The sequence below is a fragment of the Chrysemys picta genome, chromosome 3, assembly GCF_011386835.1.
Source record: "Chrysemys picta bellii isolate R12L10 chromosome 3, ASM1138683v2, whole genome shotgun sequence".
NCBI lineage: Eukaryota > Metazoa > Chordata > Testudines > Emydidae > Chrysemys > Chrysemys picta.
This window is the reverse complement of record NC_088793.1, coordinates 112,578,161-112,591,432: the sequence shown is the minus strand read 5'-3', so window position 1 is coordinate 112,591,432 and position 13,272 is coordinate 112,578,161. Positions and strand designations below refer to the sequence as shown.

General features: G+C 43.6%; 1 protein-coding gene across 10 annotated transcripts in view; it reads right to left on the bottom strand.

Annotated features, from left to right (window-relative positions):
* Positions 1-13,272, bottom strand: part of SASH1 (SAM and SH3 domain containing 1) — an 817,652-nt gene that overhangs the window by 69,973 nt on the left and 734,407 nt on the right. For all 10 annotated transcript variants that reach the window (XM_008177281.4, XM_065590318.1, XM_005280431.5 and 7 more), the window contains exons 5-8: positions 12,221-12,261; positions 11,101-11,187; positions 8,751-8,863; positions 4,804-4,905 (exon numbers count right to left, since the gene is read on the bottom strand). In XM_008177281.4, the coding sequence (XP_008175503.2) occupies positions 4,804-4,905; positions 8,751-8,863; positions 11,101-11,187; positions 12,221-12,261 (343 nt within the window). The remainder of the gene's footprint in view (positions 1-4,803; positions 4,906-8,750; positions 8,864-11,100; positions 11,188-12,220; positions 12,262-13,272) is intronic.

Sequence of the window (13,272 nt, the reverse complement as noted above, 5' to 3'; positions counted from 1 at the left end):
GGCAATCAAGCTATTCATCCACTCCGAGGGCCTGGCAAACAGAGGCTAGTGACCATCTTGGCTAATCCTCCATGAATTTGCCTAGTTCTTTTTCGAACCTTGTTATAGTTTTGGCAACAAGTTTCACAGGTTGACTGTGCATTCTGTGAAGGAGTACTTCCTTTTGTTTGTTTTAAACCTGCTGCCTATTAATTTAATTGCGTCACCCCTGGTTCTTGTGTTATGTGAAGGAATAAACAACGCTTCCTTATTCTTCACTTTCTCCACACCAGTTAAGATTTTTATAAACCTCTATCATATTCTCTTCTGGTCATCTCTTTTCCAAAATGAAAAGTCCCAGTCTTAGAATCATAGAATATCAGGGTTGGAAGGGACCTCAGGAGGTCATCTAGTCCAACCCCCTGCTCAAAGCAGGACCAATCCCCAACTAAATCATCCCAGCCAGGGCTTTGTCAAGCCTAACCTTAAAAACCTCTAAGAAAGGAGATTCCACCACTTCCCTAGGTAACCCATTCCAGTGCTTCACCACCCTCGTAGTGAAAAAGTTCTTCCTAATATCCAACCTAAACCTCCCCCACTGCAACTTAAGACCATTACTCCTTGTTCTGTCATCTGCTACCACTGAGAACAGTCTAGATCCATCCTCTTTGGAACCCCCTTTTGGGTAGTTGAAAGCAGCTATCAAATCCCCCCTCATTCTTCTCTTCTGCAGACTAAATAATCCCAGTTCCCTCAGCATAAGTCATGTGCTCCAGCCCCGGAATCATTTTTGTTGCCATCCGCTGGACTCTTTCCAATTTTTCTACATCCTTCTTGTAGTGTGGGGCCCAAAACTGGACACACTACTCCAGATGAGGCCTCACCAATGCCGAATAGAGGGGAATGATCATGTCCCTCCATCTGCTGGCAATGCTCCTACTTACACAGCCCAAAATGCCATTAGTCTTCTTGGCAACAAGGGCACATTGTTGTCTCATATCCAGTTTCTCATCCACTGTAACCCCTAGGACCTTTTCTGCAGGTCCTTCTTTATCTCTTTTAATATAGAAGCTGTTCCATACCACTAATCCTTTTTGTTGCCTTTCTCTCTACCTTTTCCAATTCTAACGTATCTTTTTTGAGATGAGGTGACCAGAACTGTACACAGTATTTAAGGTGTGGGCATACCATTGATTTATACAAAGGCATTATGATATTTTATGTCTTCTTATCTTTCCCTTTCCTAATGGTTCCTAATATTCTGTTAGCTTTTTTGACTGTTGCTACACAATAGTTCAAAACTATTCACAATGACTCCAAGATCTTTTTCTTGAGTGGTAACAGCTAATTTAGACCCCATCATTTTGTTTGGATACTTGGAATTATGTTTTCCAATGTGCATTACTTTGCATTTATCAACATTGAATCTCATCTGCCATTTTGTTACCCAGTCACCCAGTTTAGTGAGATCAGTTTGAACTCTTCACAGTCTGCTTTAGACTTAACTATCTTGAGTAATTTTGTATCATCTGCAAAGGGTTTACCCCTTTTCCCAGATCATTTATGAATATGTTGAACGGCACTGATTCCACAGACTCCTGTCGGACACCACTATTTTCTTCTCTCCATTCTGAAAACTGACCATTTATTCCTACCTTTGATTTGTCTTTTAACCAGTTATTGATCCATGAAAGGACATTCCTTGTTATCCCATGGCTGCTTACTTTGCTTAAGAGCCTTTTGTGAGGGACCTAGACTTTCAGAAAGCCTTTGACAAAGTACACTGTATCCACCAAAACATCCTTGTCCACAAATATGTTGACACCCTGTAGCGGGGTGATCACCCCGATCATGCCCTGAAGGGCTTAAAACAGCCCTGGAGAGGGCTACAGCTGGGAAAAGAAAGGCTGATTGGGGGAAGCAGCCACAGGTAGGGCCTCGCCCCAGTCAGGCCACAGCTGGCCCTATAAGAGGGCTGAGGGCCAGAGATTGGAAAGCATTCTCTCTCTAGCTTTCTGAGAGAGAAGGGCCTGGCTGCCTCGGAGCTGAGAAGGGTACCAAGGGTGGAGCAGTGCTGGGGAAGGGCAGAGGGAGCTGGGGAGCTCCAGTCTAGCAAAACCCCAGGCTGCAGGCCTAGTTAGAGGTCTACGAAAGGGTACTTGGGCTGCAGAGGGGCAGCCCAGGGATAATCAAAGGCAGCAGGTCCAACCCCCCTTGCGGATGAGTGGTTTACAGATTGCAGTCTGACCCAGTGAGCGGGGGCTAGATAGTGACTGGCAGTAGCCACTGAGGCAGGGTGGGGATAGAGGGTTGGGAGTTCCCCTGGATGGGGAATCCCAGCTTGTGGGTTACTGCTAGGGAGCAGGACCCTGACATAGAGGGGCACTGGGGTCCGGGAGGGACACGGGGGCCAGTGGCAGGTGAGACACTGGCCTGCAGAAGGCACTCCGGGCTGGAAGACCAGCAAGAGGCGCCATGCCAGTAAGTCGTCGCCCCAGCACAAGTGGTGGAGAATGCAGGCATAGGCGATCCACCCGATACAAGGGGCAGGGCAAGGACGAATGGTGAGGAACGGAAGGTGGAGACCAAAGATGGACTATTACTGGAGGGCCTGTGTGGCACGGCTCGCCGAGCACCAAGTGGGACTGCTTTAGCTGCTGCAGGGGAGGGCACATGGACCTCATCGGGGGCCAGCCACCTGGGGCTGGAGGCCGGTGCCGGGGCCTAAAAACTGTTTCGCCTGTGGGCGACTGGGACACTATAAATGGGAGTGTCCCTACCGGAATGGAGCACAGAGGCCCCACCCGGAAAAAGAGGAACTGGGGGAGCGCCCCCTGTGAAGTCAACAAGGGGCCTCCAAATTTGGGCCTGTCAGGAGCCTGGGCACAAGAAGAGGGAGTGCCCCTACGGGACTCGCAGGGCCCAGGCTGGCCTTGAGGTGGTCAAAGGAAGGCAGTGGATGTGCTTCCTGTGCTACAAGGGAGAACGGCCCGGACCCCAGAGAAGGAGGGGGAGGCCGGAAGATCGGGCCGGGTCCACAACTGCCCCGAGGGAGGGGGCGGTGAAGACCAAGGCCTCAGAAGGGAGAGGGTCTGGGGCAGACGGGCCCCAGAGCAGAAGGGGAATCTACGCGAGGGTGAGAAGGCCATGATGGAGACCCAGACAGGGAGGGAGACCCACATGGGAGCCGAGCAGGCTACAGTGCACCCAAACCCTTCAAGAGGGAAGCAGGTTGTTCCAGACAGTGGAGAGCCTGCGGCAGCAGCAGGATTCCCTGTGAGCCCAGCTGCGAGGGAAGCTGGGGCAATAGGGAGCCCCCCCCACCCCCCCCGCCGTCAGCTTTCTTAAAGAGGGAGGGTGTGTAGCGGGGTGATCACCTAAAAAGAATGGCTCAGGTGTGGGAATCTCCCTCACATTCTTTTCAGTGAAGACAAGCAAAGAATTCATTTAGTTTGCCTGCAATGGCCTTGTCTTCCTTGAGTGCTCCTTTAACATCTCAATTGTCCAATGGCCTCACTGATTGTTTAGCAGGCTTCCTACTTCTTGATGTTTGTTTTTGAGTCTTTGGCTAGTTGCTCTTCAAATTCTTTTTCACCAGCCTAATTATACTTTTGCACTCTACTTGCCAGAGTTTACGCTCCTTTCTATTTTTATCAGTAGGATTTAACTTCCAATGTTTAAAGGATGCTTTTTTGCCTCTAACCACTCCTTTTACTTTGTTTTTCAGCCATGATGGCATTTTTTTGGCCCTCTTACTATTTTTTTTTATTTGGGGTATACATTTCATTTTAACCTGTGTTACAGTGTTTTTAAACAGTTTCCATGCTACTTACAGGCATTTCACTTTTGGACTATATCTTTTAATTTCTGTTTAACTAGCTTCCCCATTTTTGTGTTCCCCTTTTTTAAATCTCCAAATAAGAAGACACAGCATTTCTCTGAGCAACTAACAATGAGAAGCCAACCTCCCACTGTGTTTACTAAAAGATTCCATTCATGGTTTGAAAAAAGTCTCAAGGGTCTATGATTTAATTATGTGGGATACAAAGAGTTTGAATAGGACTGCCAAATGTGTTTGGGCATACGATTTATCTATGAACTTTCAATTAGATAAACAGATGGGAGTAGACAACTCTACAAAAATGATGATTTCTTCCTTCCAAATATTAATTTACTCAATATTGTGTGACACAGACTATCTGATGTCCATACAAACAAGGAAAGTCATTATCTACATAACTCCGATGTAAAAAAAAAAAAAAAAAAAGGCAGGAAAACTCTTTTAGTGTTTATGGGTCTGGCATAAATTGCAAACATTCTGGGCTGGAAGTTAGCAAATGGATGGTTGGAGCTGTTTGAATGGAAAACAGTGGGGACTCAGGTCATAGCCAGATCCTCAGCTAGTGTAAATCAGCGAGCTCTATGGAAGTCTATGGAACTAGACTGATTCACATCAGTTGAGGAGGTTGACTTTGTTTGATAAAGAGGTCCTATTGCCTAAGAAGGTTCTAAACAATTTTTCTCTATAGCAGGTGGGTATTTTGCCTATGTACTGTTTGTTTTGAATGGTAAGTGATGAAGAGCTGGATGCAAAAAAAAGAAGATATTTAGAGAGTTATTTTCAATCCTTGCTTAAGACTTTGGGCATTGAGGATTTTCAATCAATACTGAAGACCTCCTGATGGTGAGATGACAGAAGCATTGTATCCCATGACACAAAAAGACGATGTTGAATAAATCATTCTGGTGAGTTGGGCTATTTTTGGATATCAATAAAAGGTTTTGTAGCGTTAGGGTAGTGATATAATAGAGACAGGTACTCACATTACAATTGGAAGACCCGTCAAATGTTGGGTACGAGCCGTCAGGCCAATCTGTAGAGTCTATGATGCCCGACTGCCTGTGCTGGGCCTCATATTCCTTCAGCTGAAATGAAAGAACAAAGAAATGTTATATTTCTGATGGATACTGAACTATGAGATCTGCATAAACCCAGTGTTCAGCAACAAAAATAGTCACTTTCAGTTTCTGTTCATACTGTTGTAAAGATGGGAAAATCAGAACTTCTGCAGTGCATTTCTCGTTTTTAATCCTCTAATTACATTAGAATGGAAAAAAAGTTTTGAGATAATGACACTAATCAAAACAAGGAAGTGATCTGGAAACACTGTATATTTTAACTAATGAATTGTGGCTCCCAAGATGCAAATTACACATTCCTTGTTAAAGAAACACTTTGCACTGCATAGGTTAACTCAAGGTAGTCTTTGTACCTCCCTTACAAAGAAAGATCTAGGGATGGAAGTTTGAGATTCAGCTCTTTTAAATTTAAAACTAATGATTATCTTTATGGTTTTATAATAAAAAGTATAATACACAGAAAAGAACCAACTCCTAATGGGTCAAATTGTCAAGGAGGACACTGAAGTTGGACACAAGCATTTTGCTTGCATCTGTTGTGCTTGCAACATGAGAATGGTCCCCTAGCAAATTTGGAAGTTGCATATTTCAGTAACTATTTGTGTGCACAAGTGTGGCATTTGCAGACACAATGGATGTATATAAGCATGTAGCCATCAAAATTCAGGTTTGAAAATTAGGTCCCAAACATTCTCAGTTCCTGGTTTACATTTCTGATTAAAGCCCATTGACATCAGTGGAAAGACTGTCATTGACTTGAAGGGGTTTTGGATCAAGACCTAAATTTGTTAAGGGAAACAAGATAAAATCACTGATGTACATTTTATTGATAGTAATTCAGGCCATTAGAGGGAAGAAGTGCAACTACAAGCATAATGCATATTATACTTTATTATTACACACAAAAAACAATGCAAAGGTAAAGAATTAATTGCAGAGAAAATGAGAAATTTCTTAGTGTTAAGGTTACACTAGGAATCTTAATGTTTTTTATTATATGATTTCATACATGTTAGCGAATGGGGCATACTATTCACCAAACAACATACAATATAAAAGAGAAGGTAGCGGAGGTAATATCTTTTACTGGACCAACTTCTGCTGGTGAAAGTGACAAGCTTTGGAGCTTCACAGAGCTCTTTTTAAGGTCTGGGGAAGGTAACCAGAGTGTCGAGGCTATGTCTACTCTACAAAGTTATGTCGACCTATGTTACGTCAACATACAGCTGCTGCCGTTAGTATATCACCGGTGGGTGTGAATACTTGGCTCATTGTGTTGGTGGTGCGTGTACTCACCAGGAGTGCTTGTATTGATGCAGAGTGCAGTGCACCATGGGTAGGTATCCCACTGTGCAACTCACCACCATCCAGCCTTTTGGGAAGTTTTTGCAATGCCTGATGGGAGCATTCAGTGCACTGGATGAGGTACATCACATGCTGTGATAGGCATGTGTAAGACCCATTGTGTTGCGGGGGATATTGATCATCATAGCAGTGGAGAGATGTCTGTAGCTTTTGCATCAGTGGTTATGGCAGGGTCCAGTGCACCCTTGTATTTATCTGTGACACTCTGGGTACCATTCCCAGACCTGAAGAAGAGCTCTATGTAAGCTCAAAACCTTGTGTCTCTCTCACTAACAGAAGTTGATCCAATAACAGATATTACCTCACCTACCTTGTGTCTCTAATGTCCTGGGATTAACATGGCTACAACACACTGCATACATACAATATAAAATAAAGGATCTTCATCTTTTTTGCCACTCTAACTCAAGGAAGTGTGTGTAAATAAACAGAATGTAAATGAGCACCATTTTATGCTTAAACTCCTTTTTCCATAACCTAAGCTGCACATACATAATACTTGGTGTTACAGCATGTATGTTGTGTGATCACGTATTTGCACAAAGGGACAATGTTATTGCTGTGGCAATCTGAACACTGAATTTCTTGGCTCTTATGCAAATGTCAACCTTAATACTACATTAACATATATATTATATTTCTTGGGATTTTACATCTTAAAAAAATAAATCGCAAAGGAAAGTTCGTGTGAGCCAGTGCATTTTGTGAAAAAAAGCATCTGTCTTAATTTTAACGGCAAGTCCCCCAAAATGGCTGAACAGATTTTCATGAAACTTGAACAAAACAAATCATCTTTTGTCTAAGAACAAAAATGGAAAATTCCTGCTCTAGGAGACATACCCATGCTAGCTCTGATTGAGCTGGCACACTAAAAATAGAGCAGAGCCCAGTGGCTAGCCCCTCTCGCTGTCATGCTGCCCTGGCTATACTCTATTTTTATGGGCTATCTGGATCAGAGCTAGTGCAGGTATGTCTTCTTGAGCTGGGAATTACACTCCCAGATCAAAGTGTATGCATAGCCCTGAGCAGCATGATAACAGCTAATGAATAAGCACATTCTAGCAAGAACAGATAAAAACTGCAAAGCCTGACATGGACAATGTGCAATACAGAAAGGTACGGTGGTGAGGGAACATCAGATGAAATCTTATGCTTATTTGTGAGGAATCAATTGAAGCAAGATGTAAGATGGCTATTTACAGTGCTAGCCTGAATGTGGTATTAAAAACTAACCAACACTGGGCTTGGTCAGTACGCAGATGGGGGAACTTCAACAGGAAAAGGGCTTGCAGAAATGTGCGCAGAACAGGTGCAGGCTGTCCTCTGACATAGGGAACAAGCTCCCTTAGCTCAGACAGCCTGAATGCTTTTGAAATATTCTGACTTCATGTGAGTGATACTTGGAATATATTTATTTAAAGATGCACTGATACATCTACTCTGTCTCCATTTAGCATATGATAAAACTATTTGTTTTATTATTTTATAAAACACTGCAGAGTCTATATTATTATTTATACATTGCTATGAATGCACAGCGTCCCTCACAGGCAAATAAAATTCAAGATATCCCTGGCACAAGGGAATCACAATTTGCTGGTGTATCTACACTACAAGTGCTACAGTGGCACAGCTGCACCTATGCCACTGTAGTGTAGACACTTGTCAGTGATGGAAGATGTTTTTTCTTTCACCGTAGTAAATCCACCCCCTCAACAGGCAGTAGCTAGGTCTATGGAAGTTTTAGGTGTAGGTCAGACCTGAATTTGACACTACACAATGAGAAAGGATAGTGAATGATGTGGCTGTGATGGAAGTTAGGATAAGGAAAACAATGATGACTCAATTACTTGCAGTCATGTGATTAGCTTTCACCACATGCATCAAGGGTCTACCCTCTTTAGGGGTTACACAGAATTGTTTTATGATGTTCAGTAAGACTTCAGAGTCCAAACTATTCATCATATTTTCCTTCTCTTAATGGGCACAGTCATAAACCCAAACCTTTGAATGTCTCAGACTGGTGCATTTTACAGCCTGGGGTATTTTTCTGAAGTTAGTGAAATTGACTGTGCTATGCATGCTTGGCATTTAGTATTGTAACTGATATCTCTGCCTAATTCTTTTCCAAACATGACTAAGGCACTGGTCCTCATTCAGAACTACATATATGTTGGGCTTGAAAGCATAAGAAATTTTGTATCAAAAAGGATACTTGTTTCTTGAACAAAGTTAGAAGTGTTTGAAAATAAGCGTTTAGTTTGAAAGTGCAACCTCAGCCTTTACTGTGGAGTCAGCCTCGTGACCTTATGATAAAGTGCCAGCACTATCAGACTCCGCAGAGATACTATGGACCACCACTTTGCACAACACTCCACTATTCAGAAAAACACCCTGCTAGGGCCAACAGATGACAGGATACAGGGCATCCTCCCCAGAGGAAACTGGGATAGAACAAATCATGGGTAACTATATGCATCTCATACCCTAGCAAGTGCTTCCTCAATGGTGATCATCTTCTCTTTCACCATCATCATCAGCTGGATCCGTTCCTCATCGCTCATTGTGATCTCACTTGCCACATAACCAACATCCTCTCCTGAAGAAGAAAGAAAGAGATGCAACGCACATATAAAACGACTCAGCACTGAAAGGCAAGTGTTTGGAAACAAGCATTGGTGATACTGCTTCAGTTCCAGAACCCAGTTCCCAATTGGGTCAGGCTAGGCTGGATGAACCCTCCCCATATGCCACAATTTGATCTGTGTAGGGGAAAACTGCGGTTGTCACAACTTCGTGACTGATACTACATCAGGCAGAGGGACGCAGCATAACAACACAGCGATGTACCTGCAGGTTGCCAGTTTTGTTCCACTGGAAAATACAGGAAAGAGGGCAGCCTTATTCCTCCACAGTGATGGAGATCGGTGCCCCTCGCCTACAATAAACGTCCTACTGTGTGTGCTGAAATCAGCAGAGTTTGGTAAGAAGAAAGCAGATGCAGCCAAAATCACAATGTGTATAGGTGTATACATACCACTGATTGGGATCACATTTGAAAGTGGCCAGAGCAGTAAAGCGAGCAACCTGCCTTGATAAGTCACTTCTAAAGATATTTTTTTACATCCTAATCAGAGTCCTGTCATCTTTAACAAACTTTCACCGCGTTCACTGTGCCTGTTCAGCAGTTTGGGGAGGCATCTGCCTGCAACAGAGTGATCCAACCAGGAGAGAGTGCGTTTGCAAGCACCTTCCCGCTCTCCACGTTTGCGCTACAGCATCACTGCACCTGTGTGACTCTACGACAGTACAGAGCTACACTCAGTGTCCACTTGGAGCAGAACTGGGGAAGGAACCCCGATAACCTAACTGGTGGATTCATCTTATGTGTTTTCATTTGCAGGCAAATACTTTCATCCCTTTTTCTGCTTGCAAACGGGCACTATGCAGACCCATGCTGAGCTCAGCCTTAAAGCAAATTGGAGAAGATACTGCAGAGCCAAAGCAGGGTGGAGTCTCTTGCTAACTATTCCTTAAACAAACATGTCCGCCATAAGAATAAATCATAGCAAGTGTAGCCAATAAATACAAAGTATCTTTAGCCCTCCTAGTTACGTGCCAGATGCAACCTAGCTTAAACGTACAGCTTTTTTCAACCCAGCTTCAATTGAAAATCTCTCTCTCTATTTGCAATGGTAGGAACATTCTGAGCCTCCAAATTGTGACTTGCCACAACCTCCCTCAAATCAGCTGGGTTAAGCCAAAGTGAGCAAATAAGAGATCAAGAAGCATCAAAGCACAGCCTTTTGGCAAAAAAAGGGGATCAGATGTTATATTTGAAGACATGCCTTTCCCATTCCCCAGGATTTCACACTGATATTTTCATATTATTCTAGGGCATCTAGACATACATCTTCCACTAACAGAGCACTCTTATCTCCCATTGACTTTAACAGGCCACCCAGAACCTTGCAGGATTGAGGCCTAACAGAATACAGCGGATAACTCATCCTTTGAGTGCAGCTAAAGCAGGGGTGGGCAAACTACGGCCCATGAGCCATTTTAAGCCAGCCCACGAGCGGGGTCTGGGGCTTGCACTGCTCCAGCTGGGGCGCAGGGTCGGGGGCTGCACTATGCGGCTCCCAGAAGCTGCGGCATGGCCCCGCTCCAGCTCCTATGCACTCCAATGGCCACTTCTGGTGTTCCAAGGGGAGCTGCAGGGGTGGGGCCTGTGGACGGGGCAGGGTGCAGAGCCACCTGGCCGCACCTCTGTATAGGAGCCGGACGGGGGGGACATGCTGCTGTTTCCGGGAGCCGCTTGAGTAAGTGCCACTTGGAGCCTAAGCCTCTCCCCATGCCCCAACCCCCTGTCCCAGCTCTGATCCCTCTCCCGCCCTCCGAACCCCTCAATCCCAGACTACAGCACCCTCCTGCACCCCAAACCTCTCATTCCCCAGCCCCACCCCAGAGACCGCACCCCCAGCCAGAGCCTGCACTCCTCATTTCTGGCCCCATCCCGGAGCTTCCACCCCCAACCAGAGCCCTTACCCCCTCCCGCAGCCCAACCTCCAATTTTGTGAGCATTCATGGCCCACCATACAATTTCCATATCCAGATGTGGCCCTCAAGCCAAAAAGTTTGCCCACCCCTGAGCTAAAGTCACAATGGACCAAATCTGATCATATTTATCTAGCATATTAGACCTACATAGATCCCTATTTGCCAAGTTAGTATAATGTTTTAGTTTCTGTTTTGTGATTCTTGTTTCTTAGACTTTAAAGAGCTACAGAGACTCATTTTTAGTGCAGTGCGTCACTGTATCTGTAAAGGTTTTACCTTTCGAAGTCTGTCTCATTATTCCTTTCTGATTCTTTCGGAAATTCTGCCAAAAATACTTATTCTTCTTTTTCCAGTCCGCTTTCCCTTAAGAAAAATGTACAGGACAGGAACGTTAATACGAAAATTAGATTTTCCTCTTTGAAAACTTCAGCATGTAACTTTACCAAGAAAGAAAAATTCCCCAATTTTTCTCATTTTCTGAATTTGATCTGTACAAGAATTGTGCTAATCTAGCTATCTAAAACAAATGTACGTTCTTTGGCATCAAGGATGGTTGTGGAGGATTGAGATAAGTTACCAAGAGGCATTTTTTGAATTATAAAACACAGACCCTTTTGTGTTCTTGTTGACATTTTAACTGTTCATGTTAAGCCTTGCTGTATTTTTGCAGCATTTTGTTTCTTATTCTCTTTAGTTAAGGCACAATTATTTTAGACTAAACCCCAACTCAGATAAGGAATGTTATTTTATTATATATTCCCTTTGCTGATCTGCATGAGAAATGCTATGAGACCATTAACTACATCTGTGACTCCTGCCATTTATTTGTGTTCTAGTTTTCTCAGTTTAAATCAGATGCAGGTAGCCTTAGAAGGAATAAAAACCAAATACCCTCAGCAAAAACCTCAGGATTTTATAACTCTAGCTAATGAGTACCAGAGCTAGTTCCAGGAGCTAAGTACGAGAGGGCAGTCTGAAAAATAAACTTTGAAATACAAATACACCATTTAAAAACAACACAAAGTATCTCAAAAATTAAGGGAGAGAGGCTGGCAAATTATGCCTAATGATTTGAAAGTTAGTGTGGGAGGTGGCTTGAACAAGGCAAATAGACAAACCAACAATGATCTAACATTCTAGAATTTGCAACTCATGAGTTGCATATTTACAAAATGACAATATTAGCTGGACTAGATCTGTCTGCCACTTGTAGATGCTGCACCTCATTTTCAAAGGTGTACCCTCCGCGCCTCCTCCTCCCCCCCACACACAACTTCCACAAACTTCAGTTAGGATTGTCGGTATTCAGCTCTTCTGATAATCTCACCCAACATACACAAAACTTAAAGAGATGTAAGAATTAAACAGAGGGAAACATGAAATGAAACATACTGACCTACAGAGCTTTCTTCAGAACTTGATTTATGAAGGGAAAGCCTAGAACACAAAAGAGAAATGGACTAATTATTGCAGAGTTCTCACATCTCCTGGGAGCTATCTGATTACAGTAAATTGTGGTTTCAAGCAAATGCATCAGCAAATGTTTTCCTTTCTTTTTCTTCTAAATGTAGCTATTTACAAACAGCCTCTCAGCTCTAATCGCAATAGTTTGACCACATGAACTCAGTTCCTCTCTGAAAACCTTGAAACAAGTTTTTTGACCAAGACAGACAAATATAGACTCAGACTCATAGACTCTAAGGTCAGAAGGGACCATTATGATCATCTAGTCTGACCTCCCGCATGATGCGGGCCACAAAAGCTGACCTACCTACTCCAGGAATAATTCTCTCCCTTGACTCAGCTGTTGAAGTCCCCAAATCATGATTTAAAGACTTCAAATCGCTGAGAATCCTCCAGCAAGCGACCCCTGCCCCATGCTGCGGAGGAAGGCGAAAAACCTCCAGGGCCTCTGCCAATCTACCCTGGAGGAAAATTCCTTCCCGACCCCAAATATGGCGATCAGCTGAACCCGAGCATGCGGGCAAGATTCTCTAGCCAGATCCTCTGGAAAAAGTTCTCTGTAGTAACTTTTAATATCCAATCATTGACCATTGTTACTAATTACCAGCGATGGCACATTATTGACCTATTGACTAAAATCACTTTATCCCATCAAACCATCCCCTCCATAAACTTATCAAGCTTAATCTTAAAGCCAGAGAGGTCTTTCGCCCCCACTGTTTCCCTTGGAAGGCTGTTCCAAAATTTCAGCCCTCTGATGGTTAGAAACCTTCGTCTAATTTCAAGCCTAAACTTCCCGACGGCCAGTTTATATCCATTTGTTCTCGTGTCCACATTAGTACTGAGCTGAAATAATTCCTCTCCCTCCCTGGTATTTATCCCTCTGATATATTTAAAGAGAGCAATCATATCCCCCCTCAGCCTTCTTTTGGTTAAGGTAAACAAACCGAGCTCCTCGAGTCTCCTTTCATACGACAGATTTTC